This window comes from Semicossyphus pulcher, unplaced genomic scaffold (genome assembly GCF_022749685.1).
Source record: "Semicossyphus pulcher isolate SPU_LCO1_2020_fin unplaced genomic scaffold, fSemPul1.0.p SCAF_8, whole genome shotgun sequence".
In the NCBI taxonomy this organism is placed as follows: Eukaryota; Metazoa; Chordata; class Actinopteri; order Labriformes; family Labridae; genus Semicossyphus; species Semicossyphus pulcher.
The window spans coordinates 14,812,921-14,834,661 of record NW_027211759.1 but is presented as its reverse complement, the minus strand read 5'-3'; the positions used below and the strand labels follow the sequence as shown (position 1 = coordinate 14,834,661).

General features: G+C 42.2%; 2 protein-coding genes across 3 annotated transcripts in view; both read left to right on the top strand.

Annotated features, from left to right (window-relative positions):
* The window catches only part of roraa (RAR-related orphan receptor A, paralog a), a 184,009-nt gene extending 171,882 nt beyond the window's left edge, over window positions 1-12,127 (top strand). For both annotated transcript variants that reach the window (XM_069685734.1, XM_069685735.1), the window contains 7 exons: window positions 1,490-1,885; window positions 2,520-2,641; window positions 2,739-2,871; window positions 3,838-3,945; window positions 4,854-4,964; window positions 5,151-5,263; window positions 5,624-12,127. In XM_069685734.1, the coding sequence (XP_069541835.1) occupies window positions 1,490-1,885; window positions 2,520-2,641; window positions 2,739-2,871; window positions 3,838-3,945; window positions 4,854-4,964; window positions 5,151-5,263; window positions 5,624-5,788 (1,148 nt within the window). In that variant the 3' untranslated portion in view covers window positions 5,789-12,127. The remainder of the gene's footprint in view (window positions 1-1,489; window positions 1,886-2,519; window positions 2,642-2,738; window positions 2,872-3,837; window positions 3,946-4,853; window positions 4,965-5,150; window positions 5,264-5,623) is intronic.
* Window positions 12,128-12,957: 830 nt separating this feature from the next.
* ice2 (interactor of little elongator complex ELL subunit 2) lies at window positions 12,958-21,632 on the top strand. Its single transcript, XM_069686887.1, has 15 exons — window positions 12,958-13,007; window positions 14,781-14,882; window positions 14,984-15,341; window positions 15,426-15,545; window positions 15,628-15,762; window positions 15,956-16,072; window positions 16,381-16,540; window positions 16,976-17,157; window positions 17,238-18,051; window positions 18,141-18,307; window positions 18,400-18,529; window positions 19,720-19,804; window positions 20,020-20,070; window positions 20,581-20,824; window positions 21,333-21,632. Exons 1-15 carry the CDS (start codon window positions 12,994-12,996, stop codon window positions 21,486-21,488), a joined length of 2,835 nt encoding a protein of 944 aa, XP_069542988.1. The 5' UTR covers window positions 12,958-12,993; the 3' UTR covers window positions 21,489-21,632.
* Window positions 21,633-21,741: the final 109 nt, after the last annotated feature.

Here is a 21,741-nt window from a genome sequence, read left to right as displayed (position 1 = left end):
GAGCGGGGAGAGGCCCACGTTCAAGCCCCTGTGAAGGAAAGAAGCCGCTGCAGTGCCTTTGGAATGTGCTGCAGGAATGCTGTTGTAGCCGCATAGCTTCGTATGAAGCATGCAAGGCAGGAAGGAATATCCTCATGGGGATATCAGATGTAATTTTTCGAAAAGAATCAATTACACAAACGTAGTTAGCTAATGTAGATCTCTTACGATACCAGTATCAGCACTGGCCTGATAGAAAGTGCAGCACTGGGTACGAAAGTTAACTGGTTTCAGGTAAATTATCATGTGACGATGACAAATAACATCACGCTGGTGCTAGCAAAGAGTGTGATGATAGTCAAAGCTAGCAAAATGCCAGCAAACCTCACTCGGAATCAGCCAATACTCAAGTCTAGGTTTCGATGTAGAGAATATCACCCAACAGAGTCATAAAACAGCATCCCAACTCTATCACAACAGCTGAACTCATACATGCTTTCAACAGCCATTCACACCTGTGAGTGTTTTTATTATTCCACTCTACTGATGTAGGACTGTATATTAAAATCCAGTGGAAAGAAAGAGAACACAGACATTATACTCAAAGAGATGCAACCAACAATGCAAAAAACTGGGACACTAACATGTCACTCGTTGACTGCCAGCAGCAGGTGAGTACTGTCTGTGTTGGACTAATTTGTTGCTCTGATGGAAACTAGGTTTGATGAAAGAGGGGGTTGTTAGAGGTTGTCATTAGTGCTGCTGCAGCTGAGATGCAGTAATGGGAGCACACAGGTGGGGATGTTTGCAGGAGGGCTCCCGCTGCGCCGGGCTGGTCCAGACGAGCTGGTCCAGACTGGCTGAGCTGAGAAGATAATGTTAGAACAGATTTATGTTGTTTTTCTATTAATTCTTCTTTAAAACACACACACGGAAACACACACCAACACCTGAATACACATGCACAGATGACACGTTTCTGCACGCTACTTTGCTCCAATCCACCTATACAAATGCATACATATTGATGAATATGCATGAACACAAAGCACTTATGAGGGTCTTTTCATAGCCGCACAGACACACGCACACACGTGAATAATACACACATGGTCAGGACAGACGAAGGTGACTCTTGCCTTCACTCAACACACCAGAGCCCATCTGCCTGCCCTCTCCTCTGTGTCGCTTCACTCGCTTTTCACAGAGCGTAGACAAACACACACACACACACACGCATACACAGTGTGACCGGCTGACACACTGCCAGGCCCCCAGAACTCTGGCCAAGGAGTCTCATTCTCAGCACCACTGTTTAGTCTGGAAACCTTGAAACAGGAGGCAGCAACTTAGGCTTCTCACGTTTAAGTAAGCTGTTGGTCACTTCCCACTCCTGCCTCAATGAAGCTGTTATAAATTCTGTCATTATAACTGATTGTGCCTGAATTATGTTGGTTTTTTTATCTTGTGTTTTACTCAACTCTGACACGCTTTCTCCTGCTCGTCACAGCGGTGAAGTTCGGCCGCATGTCGAAGAAGCAGCGAGACAGCCTGTACGCTGAGGTCCAGAAGCACCGGCTGCAGCAGCAGCAGCGCGACCACCAACAACAGCCTGGAGAGGCGGAGCCGCTCACACCCAGCTACGGCCTCTCAGCCAATGGCCTGACAGAGCTCCATGACGACCTCAGCGGCTACATGGACGGCCACACCCCCGATGGCAGCAAACCAGACTCGGCGGTCAGCAGCTTCTACCTAGACATCCAGCCATCTCCTGACCAGTCAGGCCTGGACATCAACGGCATCAAGCCGGAGCCCATCTGCGACTTTGCCCCCGGCTCTGGCTTCTTCCCTTACTGCTCCTTCACCAACGGAGAAACCTCCCCCACCGTGTCCATGGCTGAACTAGGTGAGGAGCAGGAGAGAGGCAGGGGGAGACAGGAGGAGAGACAGAAAAAAGAAGGAGGGGGGAGAACAACTCAACCGTGGGGCAAACGACACAAAGGTTGCTTAAAATAGCAGGAGGTTGGAGACTCATCTCCAACACTCATTAAAAGAGCCTCTTTTTTTGTAATTAGTTTCCATTAATTAGGGCCAATCAGGATCCAGCAGGGCAGGCGTCTGGGGAAATCATTTTTTTAGGCTCCCCTGTGCCTAGGAACTCCTTTTAACAGATGTGTTTTCAAAACCATTTAAATTCTTATACTCAATATTTCTCTCAGAGAAAATGTGACCTTTGTTTGAGTGAGTAACGTGGCGCCCCTCCTCCTTTCCATGCGTTTGTGTCATAACTAGATTGGCTCTGCCTCAACCTTAAGTTATGAGCTTCCTGCAGGCGGTAAAAGGAAATGTCAACAAGCCTTTTCCCAGTCAAAAAAAGCCCACGCGTATCCGCCTCTCCTCCTTCTTGAAATCTCAGTAAATAAATCTTCTTTTCCTGTGGCATATTTCATCTGCGAGGTCTTTGCTTTCACACAGCCCTGTGAGCATGATTCAGATCTTAACTGTGATCTTCTGGGTTTGTGACGGTGGTTGTATTGCAGAGCACCTGGCCCAGAACATCTCTAAGTCACACATGGAGACATGTCAGTACCTGAGGGAGGAGCTGCAGCAGATGACCTGGCAGGCCTTCCTGCAGGAGGAGGTGGAGAGCTACCAGAACAAGGTAACCCGAGCACAACCTCTGCCACCCCAGTTACACTAATCACAAGCACTGTTTTAAAGCAGATAACCCATTCTCTTGCTCTCTATCTGTTTCTTAGCCCCGGGAAGTCATGTGGCAGCTGTGCGCTATCAAAATAACAGAGGCCATTCAGTATGTGGTGGAGTTCGCCAAGCGCATCGACGGCTTCATGGAGCTGTGTCAGAATGATCAGATAGTGCTGCTGAAAGCAGGTATGACAGCCTGTCAACATGGCCTGCTGCCGTCAAACTCACCCACCACAACCACCACCCCCCTCTGGCATTGTCACAAGGGCGTAGCTGACCTGACTGCACAAAGCCCCCGTCTTCACACGCACACACAGTGTCACAGAGAGGAGACCCCACCCTGCCTGTTTCCTCTCCCTGCCTCTGTCGCTCTCTATCCTCCTCTGTTCATCACATACAGTACTTAGCAGGGATGGACACAGCATTAGATAAGCAATGTGTTCCCGAGCTCAGATAATACCTATCATGACGGCTGCCATTTTCCCTCTCTCCTCCCTGACACCTACGAGGTCTGCTTATTCATACTGCTCCCATCAAGACGTACTTACAGAATATTTAATGCAGCCGTGGCTCTGCGCACACACTGGCACCTATATTTATGCACAAATACAAATCCTCTCACAGGCACAAACATACCGCACATGCAGCAAACAAACACCTCCCCTGGGTCTCTCCCTGAGTATTATTTACATTAGCACAGCCAATATGAATAATGAAGTAAAGACTGAGATCCCTTGTCAGACATGACATTTGAAAACAGTAGCTCTTCCCTCAGAGGCAGTAATGGCTCCGGTTACATTTTCTTGATCCTCTTATCCACTCCCACAGAGTGCTACAAATTGCAGGATGCGAAATATTCCCTACATATCTTACTAAATAAAGGTTGAATGAATAAGCTGCGTCGCTTCTGTATGAAGTGCAATTTTTATCTGGCATGTCATTACAGAAGAATAGCCTTCTGTCTGTGATATCATCATCTGCAGAGGTGTCCCCCCCCCCCCCCCTCTGACGGCAGGCTGCTTTATTTCAAAGTGGTTGTTTTACTCATGTTGTAGGAGAACAGCACAAAGCACAATCATGCGTTTTGCATCCCTGACTGAAGTGTGAAGAAGAAGCTCAGACTCAGCATCATGTTCCTGTCTGTCTCCACAGGCTCTTTGGAAGTTGTGTTTGTCAGGATGTGCCGTGCCTTTGACTCGCAAAACAACACCGTCTATTTCGATGGAAAGTACGCCGGACCTGATGTGTTCAAGTCATTAGGTAAGTGGAGAGGGTGTGTGCGTGTTTTAATGAGCCCGAATGTGTGTATTTATCAGTCTCTTACGCCTTTCTGTGGCGTAATAGCCTTAAATTAGAGTGTGCTGCTCTGCTCTGCGCCACGCTGAAGGCCTGGAAGCAAACACTGAGCACTCAGCCCTGCCTCACCTGGCATTGCTGTCTCTGCGACGGTTATTTATGGCAGAACAGAGACGTTGGTGAGCTCTTGCTGCATATGGCTGCTGTAACTGTGGAATAAATAAAGCCAGACGGAGCGTCTTCAGGGAGAGCGCTATCAAAACCATCAATGATAGTCTGACATAAAACATCTCATGCGAAAGCAAATAGCATTCGTGTTTGACTGCGATGACATTAGTACGGCTCTCCGCCGTGGATTTCCTCGCATTTCCGACTGCCTTTTGATGAAACAAATGTAAATATGTCCCTTAGTGGCAGGAAAAATGCTGAATTCTGTAACGTGGACCAGCTTGTGTGTATATGAGCGTGCATGTGTCCCAGCTCTGAGTCCCAGTGTCCTGTGTGTTCTGTACAGTGGGGTCCGTAGCGGGGGAGGCAGAGTGATGGGCTTCCCGAGCCGCGGTGGCATCCGCCTGTCTCTCTCTATCCCCGATAATTGATTTAACTAAAAGCCTCAATAGTGACCTCATTTTGGCTTGCATAACACCACCCAACTGCCAAAAGTGACTCGTCTGGGAGGCAAAACTCAGTAAAAGCATTGCCTGTTCTGCTTAAGACGCTCCCATGTGCTGTCAGCATGCCGCTCTTTTTCATTCCTTCCCCCTTCCTCTCCCCCTCCCTGTGTGCCTCTCTCCCAATAAAGATCAAGAGTGAATGTTGTTCTTTGGTCTTCCTCATCCTAAGCCCTCTCTCTGTGTCCTTTGCTGTGGCAGGCTGTGACGACTTGATCAGCTCCGTCTTCGAGTTTGGGAAAAACTTGTGTTCTATGCACCTGTCTGAGGATGAGATCGCCCTGTTCTCCGCCTTTGTGTTGATGTCTGCTGGTAGGTGTCACTCACAGTGCAAAGGGAAAAAAAGAGGCAGACACACATTCACCACGACACGGAGCGCTGTTGCCCTCCTGTTTTTCTCTATCAATTAATATCTTCCCCCGGTGCCACTGCAGCATTTCACATGAGCCAAGTTGACATTTAAAAAGACGCTTACGTTTGTAATGATTTATCTCACAGACCGGTCCTGGCTGCAGGAGAAGGTGAAGGTGGAGAAACTCCAGCAGAAGATCCAGCTGGCGCTCCAGCACGTCCTGCAGAAGAACCACAGAGAGGATGGTATTCTCACAAAGGTAAAGTGTGCACACTCCATCCATTATCCCTGAAAGTGGCTGTCTGCTCAGCGTGTCCCACTCTTGTAGCGGTGTAATCTAGGATCTTTATCCACAAGCCATCAAGCCTTTTTAGCGTAGTCATAATGTTACATGAAAAGCATTTTATCAGTAGAGAAGATGCGATTTATCAATCGTAGCAGCTCCATAATATGAGGTGTCAAGTTTTCCTCGTGCCTTAGCGCTTGTCTCAATATTTACAAGTCTGTTTGGCCCTGTGTGAGCGTGAATACACTGTAGGGAGGAATGTTTTTCACTACCACTGCTCCGTGTCCTTGCCTCCCTGTGAATCTAAACAGCCTGTCTCCTCTCTCTCCACAGTTGATATGTAAAGTGTCGACACTGCGAGCGCTGTGCAGTAGGCATACAGAGAAGCTCACAGCTTTCAAAGCAATATACCCAGACATTGTGCGTGCCCACTTCCCCCCCTTATACAAGGAGCTGTTCGGATCAGACTTTGAGCAGTCCATGCCCGTTGACGGGTAGCAGCCCTGCCAGGTGCCAGTGTGCCCACCGTAGGGGAATGTGGAGGAGGAATCTGAGACACTTTATTGGTGCCCTGCACAAACCAGAGCGGACAGATGGCACGCTGTTCAACTTCTTCTTTTGCATTGGAGGGAAGGGCTTAGGGAGTTGATTCTCAAGGTTTACTTTATTGAATTTAGTTCTCTTTGGAAGACGTGTGGGAGCCGACACCCCATGGGATGACATGAAGAGGAGATAGGGACAAATGATTTCTGTCTGGTTGAGCTTGACCCTCTTTTGCGCATTTTAACATCAAAACTCTCATTCTCGCCAGTATTTATTGCATCCCCCCTGATTATGATTTATCTGTGCATGTGAGTTGTAACGGTCTAAACGATTCATTTGTATTTTAAACAGCTGAGGACGCGTTCACTTAGAAGAACAGTCCAGTAAACCAGTTTTATGTTTCAGGGTACACTCCCCAAAACAGATGAAGCATTCTCATATTGGCTCACCTCTTTGTTCAACACCAAGCTGAAATAAGTAAACCGATAAATGCGCACATTTCGGTCAAGTTCAGCCACGTTTTTTTTTTCTCTTTGTGTTCAGCCGTAACCTTTTGGACGCAGTTTCTTGGAGTGAAATCTCACAGCGACTTTGAGGGAGGGTCTGTCGGCATGGCGTTGCAATCGGCACCTCTCTGTGGACAATCGTTTAAAAAAGAGAAAAAAAAGAAACATAGAATTCTGGTAATTCTAACGAAAAACGCAATGATTTTAGCTGTCAAAGACTCCATCCACCATTGTTGCATAGTGAAATCATGTAAGGCCATCTGCTATTAATCCTTCTCTGGACAGGTGCCCTGGAGAAGCACGGGGCACCAACACAATGAAAAGGGTCCATTCCACCTGTTTTATAATGTACTACAGGGTATATGGTCATAAGTACTTACTATACAGAAAAAAGTAATGTTTATAGAATCTATTTTAAATAACATGTATGATATTAGTAGTTAGACCATTCTTAATTGTTGAATTGATAAGGCACTTTTATTTACACCTTTCTTTAATTTAAGACTTGTATATTTACCTAGTGATGTGTTGCATGTGCACAAGAAATACAAGTTGAACCATGGTCACAGAGGCGAGTCCGGGGAGCTGCAGATGAAACTGGTCTGGATAGTGTAAGGGCTGTCTGTTAGGACTGCTGGCGCGGCTGCTGGTTGGTGAACAAAAAGAGGCCCCGGATGAGAAGGCAGGTTAGAGAAGCTCCGTCACCTGTTACCTCAACAACACCTGTCAAGATGTAGCTCTGATACTCCTTTTAGCGAGTACGCACACACACAGTCGCATTGCTTTTATTGATCAAAACAAGGTGTTGTACGGAGGCTTTTGCAATACTCTTTTTCTCGTTAGATTTGGTACTAATTTTACTGTGAAAACGTCACATATTATGTCAAGAAAAGGGCACAAAAAAGCATGAAACATTATCGCAGCCAGGTTTTACAAATCAACACTGAATATCCTCATGGTTAAGCTCCCACATAGACTGTAATCCAACTGTTCCCTCTAGTGGAAGGTAGAGATACAGCACGCACGACGACAGCCGAACGACAAAGGTTTAAAGTAAAAGCACATTTATGAGCCTCTGTCAAAGTGGGGGGTTTTTTTGTCGTTGTTTATGAGCGACTTTATCTGCCTTCTCAGCGCCGCCTCGGCCCAGCAACGCCACCACAGGGCACAGAAGGAACAGTGAAGGGAAAGTGAATATTCAAAGCCTTGTCTGGTAGTAAAGCTTCTATTTTTGTAACATGTTTTGGTTAATAAACTCATGAAAGAGAAGGAGGGAGAGAAAAAGATGTCAGGTAGCACTTAACTATATTCCCGCAATAATTAGACTAGCTGTTGTTTGTATGATTAGGGGAGAAACATAAAAATGGTAGGACAAGTGCTATTTTCAGAATGCTTTGTTGTTGTTGTTTCTGTTTTGTTGAGTGTGTCTTTCTTGTCAGTGTGGTAGTAAAGTGGTTTAAAAAAAAAACAGAACCCTCGTTGTGCCAAACAGTAGTCGTTGCTTCCGCTTTCCAGTCTACTCGTCTGTTATGTAGAATGGATACCTAAGACATTCCAGCAATCTCAGTAGCGGCTTCTTGAAATATCTTTCAAAAAACAGCAAAAAAAAACAGAAGAAAAAAAAAAAATGATATCCCTTTAGAAAGCCAACAAAGCATGTTAATACATCTGTCACCAACCCGAACATAGAACCCAGTTGTTTGTCTTTTGTTTTTTTCTGTTTGCACACGATCATTCCTCTGCCGTGCAATTTTGTACAAGGCGTTAATGCCTCGTGCTGTCACCCCTCAGGGAAGAGTTTCTTTTGCGCTTTCTGTTCGAGAGGACATTTGTTTGTGCTCATTAGATTTAATTTATGTTGTTTTTGTCAGGGATGTTCCATGAGAAGTGTTTGAATATTCATCACTTGAGTGGTTCAGAGTTTTTACATTATTGATGTCCTTACGGAGGCCTCCAGCCACTCAAAGGCCACTGCGGCCCCACGGTCCAGTTCAACAAAATGTCATTTGTTAAAAAAACCACACACACAAGCGACCCCATCACTTTTACAAAGCGCGGTTCTATCAGCACACAGCATACTCCTGTCACACACAAAAATGGTTTCAAATGGTGTCATCAGGGTCTTTAAAAAATGATAACCCTCTTTGTTAGAAAAACCAAATATTCTTATGCAATACTAAATCTGTTGTGTTTGGGTTGTAGTAGATATGCTGTACCTAAGTAATAATCTCTGTTATGATCCAATGCTTTTTTTGGATATGCACAAGCCCTCTACGACTAGTAAACCTCAGTCTCCCAGCAAAACTAACCCAGTCTGGAACACTGCTAGACAATCCAGGTTGAGAGGCCCAGTTTGTGGGCCGGGCAAGAGCAAGCGAGAGGCAAGAGGATGAGGTGTGAACGCTCAGGGAGGTAACAGGTAGACCGAAGGAGCAGCTTGCAGAGCACTTGATTAGCTGTTTTTGTGAATTAATGAGGTCTTCAAAAGCACTCGATTGACACGCGGAGGTGGCACAGCACGCTGAACACGCAGTGCAGCACTTACTGTTCAGAAAACATGGAAAAAGATGGAGATTTGGCTGATTTCTGTTATTTATTTGCAAAAAAAAATGTTTTTTTTGAGGATTATTAGTTTTATTTTTTAATGTGTCATAAAAAGAATCCAGTTTTAACTCCAAAATGATCAGCTAAGGTCTACTACCAACTTCTCTCATGTAGTGAAATGCAGTGTGTTCCACGATATATAACAAGCAATATGCCTTGTGTTACAATTACGGGTCTCTACAGTTCAGTCGGCATCATTTTGAATTGACTTTCTTCATCCAGCTGACTCAACTCTTTCTCAGTCCAGAACAAAAAGTAATAAAGCCCCATCGCTCTGTTTTAATTCTTTATGTGCTGGTGTGGTTGTGTTACTGGCAGGATAGAAACAGTCCTCGAACACATGTCGAACTATAAACTGCGCCTTCACACGGGCCTGTAAAGTGATGTCCTTCTGTATATTATCACTTAAGTATCCCGCTTTACGTAAGGGATCGATGCTAAGTGTGCGATTCAATCAGTGTATAGTATTCAGTAAAATGTGCTGGTCCTTCTGTCTCTGCTCTGTTGTCTGTTTGTACAAAGCAATAGTGTGTGTGTGGGTGTGTGTATGTGTTTGTTCTCACAGTGTGTGAATATAAAAACCCCAGACAAGGCTTTAATAATTACAGAGGAACAGGGTTATGTGGAACGAGGAGGTGTTGATTTTATTTTGGACTTTTTTTAAATAAAGGGTATTTGGAAACGCTGAGCTCGATCCATCCATACATGATAGGTGTAGGTTTACAAAGCGTGACATAAGTGACTTCAGCGATTCACAGGTCTGCAGAACGCTGTGAGGCAACATTGGCGGGCTTCACAGTGCGAACACGCGCCGCTGCTCCGACAGCCCAAATGAATCCCGGCCTCTAAATTGTCACAATGAAGTTTTCTGGACCTTAAATTGCGAAGATCAGAGTTATGTCACGCTTTAAGTTGTGCTGGAGTGTCGGTGTGTTACCCAGAATTCTGAGTCAGTCATCACAGTTAAACAGAACTCATCCTCCAAAGCACAGCTGATAAGGATTTATGACTTAAAAATACGTTTAAGAATATAGTTTAAAAAAAAAAAAATGAAAAGCAACTTCTAGCCATAATCGAATGTCAAGCAATAATATATGTCTGTGTATTATTTTTGATTCTTTTGTGCATAATAGTCTCTGAACATCTGCATGTAAATACACCTCTTATTTATCACTCTTTGGTTTTATTTGTGTTGATTCTTTCGTGGATGTTTTTATGTTTCATCTGTATATTTGACCAGTTCTGTTCCCCGGTGGAGAACTAAGAACTCGACATGGCCTGTATGCTGTATATCTTATTTTCTCTCTCTTTCTCTCTCCCTCATTCTCGGCTGTTTATTCACCATATTTAATGTTATTACTGATCACATGTATAAAGGTAGCGTTGTAATTTCTGTCTGTATAGGTAAGAGGAAAATACTGCTACTAAGGCCTACCCAGTGGAAATATTTATCTGTTTATCAATTACACCTTATTGTACGATAACTCTGTTTCTAGTTTCCCTCTTTTAGGATTAGTTTGATAGAAATAGGGTGTGCTGACATTTCTTTTGTGTTGCCCTGATGTGTGGTGCTAGGTAAGTTAATTTTGTGAACAAAGTATTGATTCCTAAGCCTGGCCGCCCTATTAGATCATTCATTTCATCGCATATTAATGTATTATTGATATTAGGACTCAATAAATAATAATGATAATGAAAATGATAGTGGTAAAATTACCCGGCCAGTCGCTGTATCAGCGTGCTAGTCTCGGGATAAGGCACTTATTTCCTTCTGACTTAGAGCAAAGCTAGTATCTGCTAATTAACAAACTATTTAAGGTTGCTTTCGGGTTTGTGGAAAAATGCTAATATTCAAAACTGAAACAGCAGTATTGTGTTTTTTCTTTGTCTGATTGTAAAAACCACTCACTGAGGCTATAGTTTGTCAGGTTTTAAGATACTTAATATTTACCTCTCTTGTGTCTGCATAGTTCTTCACCTGATGCAGGGAAGTGGTGCTTGGATTTTATTAAACAGAGCCTCGCTATGCTTTTTGTTATCCCCCTATTTTAGACTTTTATCCTGAAAGCGGTTTCCTCATAAACCTTTTTGCACCACACGAAGTGTTACAAATGTACATGACAGAATTGCCATTTGAGGACAAAGTTGACCTTTTCTCTCCACTCTGTAGCAAATATCAGTGAGAATATGCTTGCAATAATCTACAACGTATCACACTGAGTGCCTCTCGGTGTAACAAGATGCATACATGGTTTTGATTGTCTTTTTTTGTGGTTTTCCAGACGTGTTCTGAAGTGACAATGTATTTTGTACATGAGGATAAATTTTCACTCTCACATGCTTTTTTCAGATTCTTTCTTTATGTGATGTTTATCATTTTCACGTGGGTTAATGTTTCGATGGTCTGTTTTCGAGTGTACATGTCACCCCTCACCTTATTTGATAAACATAACTGGGACGTTTGTTTCATGTTGATTTTGAGTCAAATAAATGCTTGCAGATAAAATTACAGGAAAAAAAGCACCTTTTTTTTGATCAGGCGAAAACTTACAGGAGATCCACATTTCTGTTTGTTTCTTTTTATTTCACCGCGAACAGAAGATTTACTGATGCATTGTATTTCAAGTATTTGTATGTGTTTGTAAAAGAGGCAAACAACACATCTGGATTTCTTTACTGTTCTGTCTTCAGTGTACGCTCAGTCAGCTGGGGGTAACATGAAGGGTGGGTGGAGCAGGGGTGGATCCTTTTTTTTTTCTCCATGCAAAATCCCGTTCCAATTATGGGAAAGCCCCGAAACTATTGTGTGGTTGTCACAAATTTCTAAGTCACACGTTTGCTACTGATGTTAAAACGGGGACAGATGATCATGTACCTTTTTATCCAGCTCTTTTGAACTCTCTTTAGCAGGTAGTCTATTCACAAACGTAGTTTTGCTCCTTCTTGTCTGATTCTTAAATATGAAAATAAGTATTTTGATTCATTTTGTAAATACAGCTGTAAAGAAAAATAAGAAATTTAATGTTGTCTTTTAAATACTTTTCATTCTAATATGAATGTTGTTATATTGTACTTAGAAACTGTACCTTTAATATTACCTTTATTAAAAGTGCATTGGACACATCGATTTTAGATGTGCTTTATGTGCTGTTATCCCATAATAAAATTTACCGCTTGTAATGGGCTTTTATTTCCTGACTGTTTATCCGTCTCTGTTGTCTGCTCTCTCTCGCTCTCACAAGCTCATTCTCTTTGAAACAAAATGAATCATTATTATTATAATCAGGCCTCGCTGTCCTGATTAGTGTTTTAATATTCAATCAGAGGTAGTCTCACTCAACTGTAGTTTAATACTATAAACAAATAAATGAGTCAATACTTTCATCTAAATCTGTTCAACTGGCAAAGATGACCTGAGCAGATTATCAAATTTATTATAACCCCACACTTAAAATATATTTTAGAAAACACGTCATAAGACTTTATTTCAGACCTATAGTGTAGGTACATGACTGGTCAAAAACACAGGCAGCTAAAAACAACAGTTAAGCAACATAAGAACTTGGTTGTAGGTCAGACATTAATGTTCTTGTAGCAAAATTCATCCATCAGATTCTTTGTAACAGGTTTTAGATCTGTTGTTTCTACACTTTCAGGGAAACAGGTCTGTTATATGAATGAATGAATAAATACATTGTTCAGCACTTAAAAGAACACAGTATTTTTGTAATGGCCTTATAAAAATGGACAAGTGCTTTCGAAAACTTTAAAGGAAAGAGAAATATTTCTAACAGAGAACACTGAGGTATTCTGACCTGCAGAGTCCAATGAAGCTGGCAGAAACAAAGGGATGTGATTAATTCCTATCAATTGCAGTTAGCGTTAATGTCCGGAGGGGGGCAGCAAGGAACACCAAGTGCTTGAACGACTACAAAATTTCACCAGACGAAGAAGAATGTCAACGTCTCACGTTTATAAACATTAGCTAGCTGAGGCTAACAGACTTATTTACTTGTTACAGTACCTGCTGCCCACTAAGCTGTGACAGTAATGGAGCTGGTGTGGTAAGTGATATTTAAAATGTAAACATTTTCATAATGTCACAGCGGTAAATTTGCGACGAATATGGCAATTCAACCAACTAAGCATTTACTTTCTGCTAGCAAATGTCAGCTAGACCAGAGTTGTGTTGACTGACAGCTAATACAACTATGCTATCGAAATGTTCGCTTTTGTATTAGAAAGTGCACTTAACCTTACAGTTTGTATAATATGTTACTAGTATAATGGCAGCTATTCTGTTACGTTTGTTGTAAACGACACATTTAAAACAAAGGTCCGAGAAGGTCTTAACGAGACAACAGGAACACGGCAACATGAGCTAAGAGTCAAGTTACTTTAATGTGACAGGAAGTTAACGATTGGTTAACCAAACAAGCTGCTGTTTTGTCGAATGAAACGTAAAGCATACTTTTTAGCTATTTTAATTGCATTCTTTAGCTAGCGTGACGTTATATATCAGTTAGCTAAACTCAAGTACCCCGGTTGGACTTAGGTTAGCTAAGTAATATTGTAACCGTTTATTAGCAAACTGACAAATATATAATATATTTAATTGGACATTGAATTTGTGTCGCTCTCTTTGGTGGGTCGTTTGTTTTTTACTGGCTTATATATCCCTGCTTCAGGACGCTATCTAAATTACACGTGGCATTGATTTAAGGTTTAAATGTTACGATTGATGTCGACCGTTACTGCAACGTTCGCTTGTATTTTGACAGTGAAACAGGAAGTTGTATGTACTCTACGTCACTTGATAAAGTGTAGCACGAGCCTGATAAGCGCTTGATTTGTTTGGCAGGTTGTGTGAGCGTAGTTTAGTAACCCAAATATCACAAACAACATTATGATGAGCGTTTTCATGAGTCATCCTATTTATGTCTGTAGTAAATATGATGTAATATATTTAAAAGAAGTCAAAAATATTAACACAATTGGAATTATTATAAAGCGAAGAAATTTATAACTTTACTTTTTATATTGGGATGAAGATATTTTGTATTTGATACAAACTAGAAAGACATTAACAGAGTGAGATACAGTGCTTGTCATTGATAAAAAACAAACAACAAGAAATAAAGACAAATCACTGCTTTTCAAGCTGTAACTAGGACATCACATTACATAATCTAGTATAGACCAACTGTTTAAAAATGGAAATTATTTTAGCTCTAAATAAAGTATTGTGCCTCCCACCCATTGCCAATGCTTCCTGGGTGCTCATCTAGTACACAAATGTGGGTGCAGAGAATGATTTATTTGTTGACTGTGTTTATTTCATCATGCCACCTACTGAATGTGAGTTGCTGGTTACTAAAGTGGTAAACATTAAAACCTTATATAAGAGTTATAATAAGAAAAGCTTTGTGCTGTATGTTGTAATATAATGTAATAAACTGTTACATAACATAATGTGGTGAATTAAGGTCCTTTGGGAAATAGAATATTGAATAATAGTAATATTGTAGTAACTAAATGATTTTGAGTTGCTATTTGTATTGATGATGATAAGTCCAGTCGCTCTCAGGCTGAGTTCATTTGACTTAGACTGAGACATACTGAATGGACCTTGTAACTTCACGTTTTTTGCAGTAAACCTTTGAATTCAAGTTGCAAGCTTCTGAAAAGTGTCATGCTTACACACTGACTTTTAGTTTCGGTATATTTTTGGAAAACAAATGCAGCTACACCTGAGTCATCCATAACATAGGATAATGGTTGAATGTTTGTGTACAACACAGGACCTCTAATATCTTATTTTCTCATTCAAATATAAGGGAGGACCCCCCAGTCCCTGAGGCTCCTTTCTTTACCAGAGATCTGTATGACAAATATTCCCTTGCACCTAACATCAGAGAACTGTGGGCCTTTCTCCAAAGGTATTTCAGTGAATGAACATATAAAGTAATGCAGCATTTCAGATGTATTTCTTAAAAATCTATTAGTTCTTTATCTATTATTGTTTCTGTCATTCCATCAGTCCTGTGGAGAATGCCACCATTAAACACGAGGGTGATGTTAGTGCTGCAAAAGCCTCCTGCTCTACCTCCACAGAAGAGGCTGCAGAGTGTAAAGACAACAGTTACATCAGCAAGGAAGACTCCTGTTTGGACAGCTGTGATGGCGAGGATACGTGTGCAGACAATGCCGTAGAAGGGGCAGAAGAATGCAAGGATATGAAAAAATCAAAAGTGAAACTCAAGCAGGCTAAGAAAGCGGCCGATGCAGCTTTTCCTGAACCCAGATTGCCCTACCCCTGCATGTCGAGCCTGTCCAGCAAAGAGCAGAAAACATACCTCGACTGTTTGATGAGTAAGAAAGCAAGGGATCCCCCACAGGTACCATATTCCCTAATAAATAGATTTTTAAGTGTTCCAGTCCTTGTTTCTTGGTTCTTCAATTAATCTGCTTTAATATTTTAGAGCTTACAGGCACGAGTAAACAATGAAGTGATGCAGTTCATGAGGTACCTGCAGGATGTGGCCAGAATATGTGCTGATGACTACCTCTTCATAACACAGGGAGCTCTGCAATATTCAGAGGTACTGATACTACAAGGATCTAATCTTTCATCTCCTCTGAGTTTATAAGTATTAAAACGTGGAGCCCTGATTTATTTTTCAGGATTTCTTTAGATGCTGTTTGGAGTGCATTAAGTCATATCCTCAGAGCTACCAGATCCATGAGATGACGAGTTTGACAGGGGGAACATTCAACCCAGGGCTCGCGCTGACCTTTGAAAAACAGCTGCTTATCATGGTAATGTACTGTTGACATGTGACTATCACGCAGGTGCTTTTCAAGTCTCAAGTCATGTTCTTAATTTGTTCATGATTACCTTTGTCCAGTTTTCTATTCAACCTTTTAACTTGAAATGGTGTGTTGCAGAATCAGCCTTTGTGATGTTGACTCACTTCCCTTATTCCCATCTTTGTACCCTTTATTTCTCCAGGGCAATGTGGATATTACAGACCACAAGGTACTGCCTGATGATGCACAGCTTGCATCGGATTATCAGAGTGTTTCATCAGAGAATCCTCCAGCTAAAAAAGCTAAGGACATGCACGCTGTAAGCAATTGTCTCGCTTTTTTAATTACTTCGATAAAATAAGCCACAAAGATGTTTTACTGCTAGAATGGGATTCATGACCGCAGGTCTATTGTAACTCCACTTCAGCTCTTGCAGTTTTCACAAAAGACACCAGAGGGTGTTCATGTCTTGCTCAGCAGAACCAGTGCTAATTAAGTTTCTGAAACATGGCAAGTCACATACAGTACTGTCAGGGTCCAGTTTATTGTATAATCTTGTGTAGTTACCTTTGTTTCAATGATACAGTACATATTCTATCTGTGTGACCAACTCCTTTTTCTCTACAGAGAATCAGCAGCGATAATAACGCCAAAAAACTGTGTGATCGCTATGAGCCTCATGTGTGTCTCACTCGAGATGCTCTTGCCAGGCTGTTAGACAACCATGGCCCTGACTTTGGAGAACAATGGGAACTGCCTGTTTTGGTTAAATGCAACCAAGGGAAAGGTACGGCATCATAGTTCAGCCCCTTTGTGTGTTATTAAGGATGTTTAATCAAGGTAGATTTAGGCTTTACATCTAACCAGCAGAAAGGCTTCAGAAAAACACGTCACATTTTTCACTTTAAGATATCAAATCATGGCAACAAATAATCATCTTTTTCATTCAAATAAAGCCAGATTTTAGAATATGTCTGATTAATATAAATACCGTGACTTTTATCTTAACAACAAAAACCTACAAAAACGTGTAGAAAGCATGAGAAAGTTTCGCATTAGAAGTACCTATAAAGGTTTTGTGTTTTCGAGTGATGAGACATTTTTAATCCCGCTTGTGAAAGAAATACAGCCGTAATGGAATCATGTTTTACAGAGTGTATTGACACTGTGTGACCACATGGTGGCACTGTTTCACACATTCTTTCATATGTCTTATTTACAGGCAGTATTCAGAAGAAGACTGTGTACATAGACTCTCCACTTCTGAAGACTGAAATGACAGTAAGAGAGAAGAGTCATTTCTTCCATGAGGAAAGTTTAAAGCTTTCCATCAACAAGAAAGGAAGTAAAAATGTCTTCCATTTAATGTCGGAGCTTCCTGCGAGTGAGCAGCAACTCTCACCGGTATGTAGTCGCACTCATAGACATGGTGCTTAACGTGGTTTTATGTGCATGATTGTGTTTCATCTTTGTGTATCCAATAGGAGAATGCAAAAAGGGATTTAGTGTCTTTTGAAAACAAGGGTCTTGACTTTGATGTGGACCTCACTGACCTGGAGACATTTGGGGAGACGACACCTGTTAAACCCTCCAAGATGCAAAAGATGCAGACCGAGCAGGATCCATGTGCTAAAAGTAAAAAAGCTTCAAGTTCCTCACCTTTAAGTAAGACTAAAAGGTCGGATGAGCATCTTGCAACAAGCGGTAGTTTACAAGAAGAGACACACACTTCTTTGATAGATATGGATGAGGAGAAAACTCAGCCTGTTGTGTGTGAGGTCACTGAGCCAAAAACGGACATAATGAGACCAGACTCTGCTCAGGAAAGTGACGAAGACTTTGTTTTCACTGAGGACTCCGATGATGAGAAGCTGGTCATTGATGACCCTGTGTCTCAAGCGGCAGCACCTACAGCACAAGCTAAACCAAAGACCACACCAGACTCTCACATAACCACGGTCTCCGAGCCTGTACCTGCAACCTCTGAGTCGTCTTCCCCTGAAAAACCTACAAGGCAGAGGCGACCAAAAAGAGCAAAGGTATCTGGCGATCAGCTGGGTGAGATATTACGCATGCAGACGGCTATGTTCAACACTCCAAGTGACACAGCCAAACGCTCCACCGCGTCCCAGGAGATCAACTCACCCACCCGATGTGTTGGACCCCCACTTCACTCTCACCCAACGTCTCTGGTCAAACCCTGTGTGTCTTCATATTTAGAGAGAAACCAGAACCAGGATAGAGAGACCTGCGCTGGTCCTCCTGAGTCAGCACCAGTGGCTGCTACAGAGCACAAAAGTTAGTGTCAAATTGATTTTCATTTTGAGTATTTCAGGTTGTGTTTATGTGTCTTGTTAACATCTAGTACATTATCGCCCCCCTCGTAGAGTTACTCTCTGAAGACCTGCAGGCTGGTGCGGAGGACGAACAAGACTACGAGCCTCCAGAGGAAGGCAACCTGCTGTACAAGCTCTACAGTCTGCAGGACTTGTTGCTCATGGTGCGCAGCTCTATCTCACTGACCCATACCTGTAAAGTAGGCACCCAAAACCAGGTAAATCTTAGTCTGAACACACCCTCCTTTATTTCATAATTTTACATTTTTAAGTCTGCCCTGTTTCTGACCTTTTTTTTCTCCCTCTATAGCTTGTGCCAGTGCATGTCCTGCCCAAGCTGGAGTACCAGTTGAGTTATGGTGTCGAGTGTCTAAGCAGCAGTGAGGCTTGCCAGCTATGGACTGAGACGTTGCTCCACTCCACCACTGTCTCCTACACAGGTAAAACTTTTACCAAAGGTGCTGTTCTTTCTAAATTCAGTGGAAAATAAAGGGGAAAATTCACAAGGGGAAACTGCTCTCAGCTGTAGCGTAATGTGGAGTATCCATGTAGTCTTTCATTTTTTAACATGATTGCCAGGAAAGTAGGCAGGGTATCATTTATGTGGATGTAAAAAAAAAAGAAAATTCTCTTCTCCTCTGCGTCTGTCCACATCGCAGATCCTCCCACAAACCAGTGGAATAGTCTTTAGATGACTCACCATCCTGCCGGGGACTGTGTACTCATACAGTTTATTTTGTTGCCATAACTACTGCCACGCGTGATTGTGGGGAATTACAAGGAATGCAGTGTGCAGAGCTCAGCTAAATGTTGTTTTGAACTTCAGTTAAATTCCCTTTTAATACATGTTGTCGACTTACATGTGCTCCTTACCGGTAGCTTCCAAAGAGACTGTCCTTTTTCTGTACTTGGTCCATTGATTTGTTGACTAATGTAGGTGTTGGCTGGGAACGTACTTCATCCTCTGCCAAGCTGTCCACAAATTATACCCCTTTACAGTCTGTTAGCTGACTTACTAGGCATGATCATCCCTGATACAGTCAGTACATCAAGTGGGTCTGTAGTCAGCTTCACAGCTTTAAACAGCTTAGCAAAAAAGTGGATGTAATTCTGAATCAGACATCTAAGATACTAAATATTTTCTAAGGGAAGGTTTCGACTGACGGTGTCTTATGTTACCAACAGTGAATGAAAAGGAATAGCCAGAGAGAAACAGTCATGCCATTCAAGTACAATATAACATATAGAATTATGAAACAGGCGCAGCTGATAAAAGACTTCCTTCTTTGCTTAGAGCATCGTGGTTTATCATGTGGTTTATCATGTGTCAATTGTGTATTTCTGGTTGTGGTTTCAGGCTCTCAAACCGTCCATAAGAGAAGGAAGACACTGTTGAAATAAGCAGGCTTTACAACCATGAGTGGGAGGCAGGAAAAGGAGACAGGACCAACAAGCAATTCTTACCTCCCACTCAAGCTTGTAACAATGCTTGCAATCCATCACAGGCTAATTACTTTATAAGCTCTATGAATGGCATTGATGATGAAGTGAGGCTCTTGATGTGCGCGCTCATTAGGTCTTGTTCTTTTCCCGGTGTATCTCTCACCCTCCCTTTCTCTTGTCTCTGTAGCTCACATCAATGCGCACACATCAAAAGTAGCTCTGCGGAGAAAGCTGCCTGACGCCTGGAAGCAGAACATCTCGTGTGGGTTCAAGTGAGTGTCATTGCTGCAGATGTGTGCAGATGATTAGGATTAACGTAATCACTGCTCTCTGATTAAGTTACCTAAAAGGGCTTTGATTTGGGATTCAATCAGTTTATTAATAATCCCCGGTTGCTATCGACGACTCTGCTTTTGTCCTTTTGAATTGGTGTTGAAATGTAGATCCCTAACAAAGTAGACAAGCTGATGAGTCTCTTTTCCGACAGGCCTTCCAAGTCACTCAATATACTGCACCACCTACTGAAAAAGCTAACTGGGTAAGTTGTTCACACATTCTGTGTCTTGCTGTAGATTAATTATGCTAAGCTCCCCCACTCTCACTTTGCTAATGCATTTTCTTAAAGACTGTTTAAAATAAATCACTTTTGCTGGGAGAATTTGAATCTGGGCTGGCTTTAATCTTTGGATTCAGTGGCACAGTAGTTTATTTGTCCTGATGTGGTTTGATTGAATGTGCAGAAGGGGTTGTTCTTAGTTGTCTGAGCACATCTCTCTTCTTGCCCGGTGTGAGATGATGAAATGAACGTACAGTCAGCTCTGACAGGCAGCCTCTTGCTAAGAATATGACGTTTGTCTGCCTTTATGTTTGTGTTGGAGAATTACACAATTGATTGCTCAACACACATTAGATGTCTCACCTTCTGCTTTCTTAAGGCAACGTTCTCCTTCATTCCCGTCATGGAAACTAAAAATCTTATAGAATGCTCCAACATGTTTCGGCGGGTGGGTTTTGACTTTAACACACCCTCAATGATGTCATTTTGTAGGTTAGAAGAAGGACAGTACCTGATTGCGCACGAGGCAGGCAAACCCTTTGTGACCTTATTAAAAGTGGCTGATGGGAAACTGAGTCGGGGGGCTTACAACCTGCAGCAGGTCCACAGCACGGTCCCGCAGCCCCCGGCCTCTGGCCTCCTGCCCTGGATACCTGTTGATCCCTCTGCGTTTCTTTTCTTCCACAAGAAGCACGGCCGTGTCCCCTGCACCTTCCCACCAACACCCCTCACAAAGGTTTGTATCTTATTTATGCCGCCATAGGTACTGTGTTTATAAGTCACACAAAATGTAAGACAAGGCAAGCACACACACAGAAACACACACGCATAGGGATTCTCTAAAAGCCAAGACAGCAGTCTCCTACTAAGTTGTGGTAAGTGCAAAGCCCTCGGCCATGTTCATATCAGGCAGGCTGAACTGGCACACCACTGCGTAGTTTTCCTGCACAAGCCCAAAACTAACAACAGGGACAATAGAGAGCAGAGCAATATCAGCAGCAGCTCAGCAGGGTTTAATGGTGTACACACTGCCAGATTCATCGCATGCCTTTCTATAATTCCTCATAGCAAAGACATCAACACATTTTAACTTGACAAACTCGTACTACATTTTTAACTGGGCCTTTGTATCGTCAACATTTGCCGCTGATCTTTGTTCTTCTCAAGATAAACATAAAAACATGGAATGAGGGTGAAATCTATGATTAAAGACATAACCTTTCTCCCTTCCCTCCTCCTTCCAGACAGCAAAAGATTGGTCATCGCAGTCCAGCAGTCACGGAGCTGGGCAGGCGAACAGCAACTTGAATGCAGGAGGTAACAAGAAGAAGAAAAGACAAAAGAAACGTGCGGCCAAGCGTAACAAGTATATTCAAAAGCTAGTTCAGAAGTCTGTTTAGAAACCCATGTGGGAGGACTAAATGATGTCATTCTAATCATTTCATATCACGGTAGGTCAGTCAGAGGAGGAGCTGGACATGTACTAGAAAGGAAGCCAATGACAATGTCTGTGATTTCATGCTGGAAAAACACTGTGAACTTTAAAGCACTTTGATTGAATACAATCTATATTTTTGTAAAGAAAAGTTTGTTTACTTTGTCAATTGTTTTGTACAAACTGAAAAAATAAACTTTTTGTAAGTCATTTAGTAT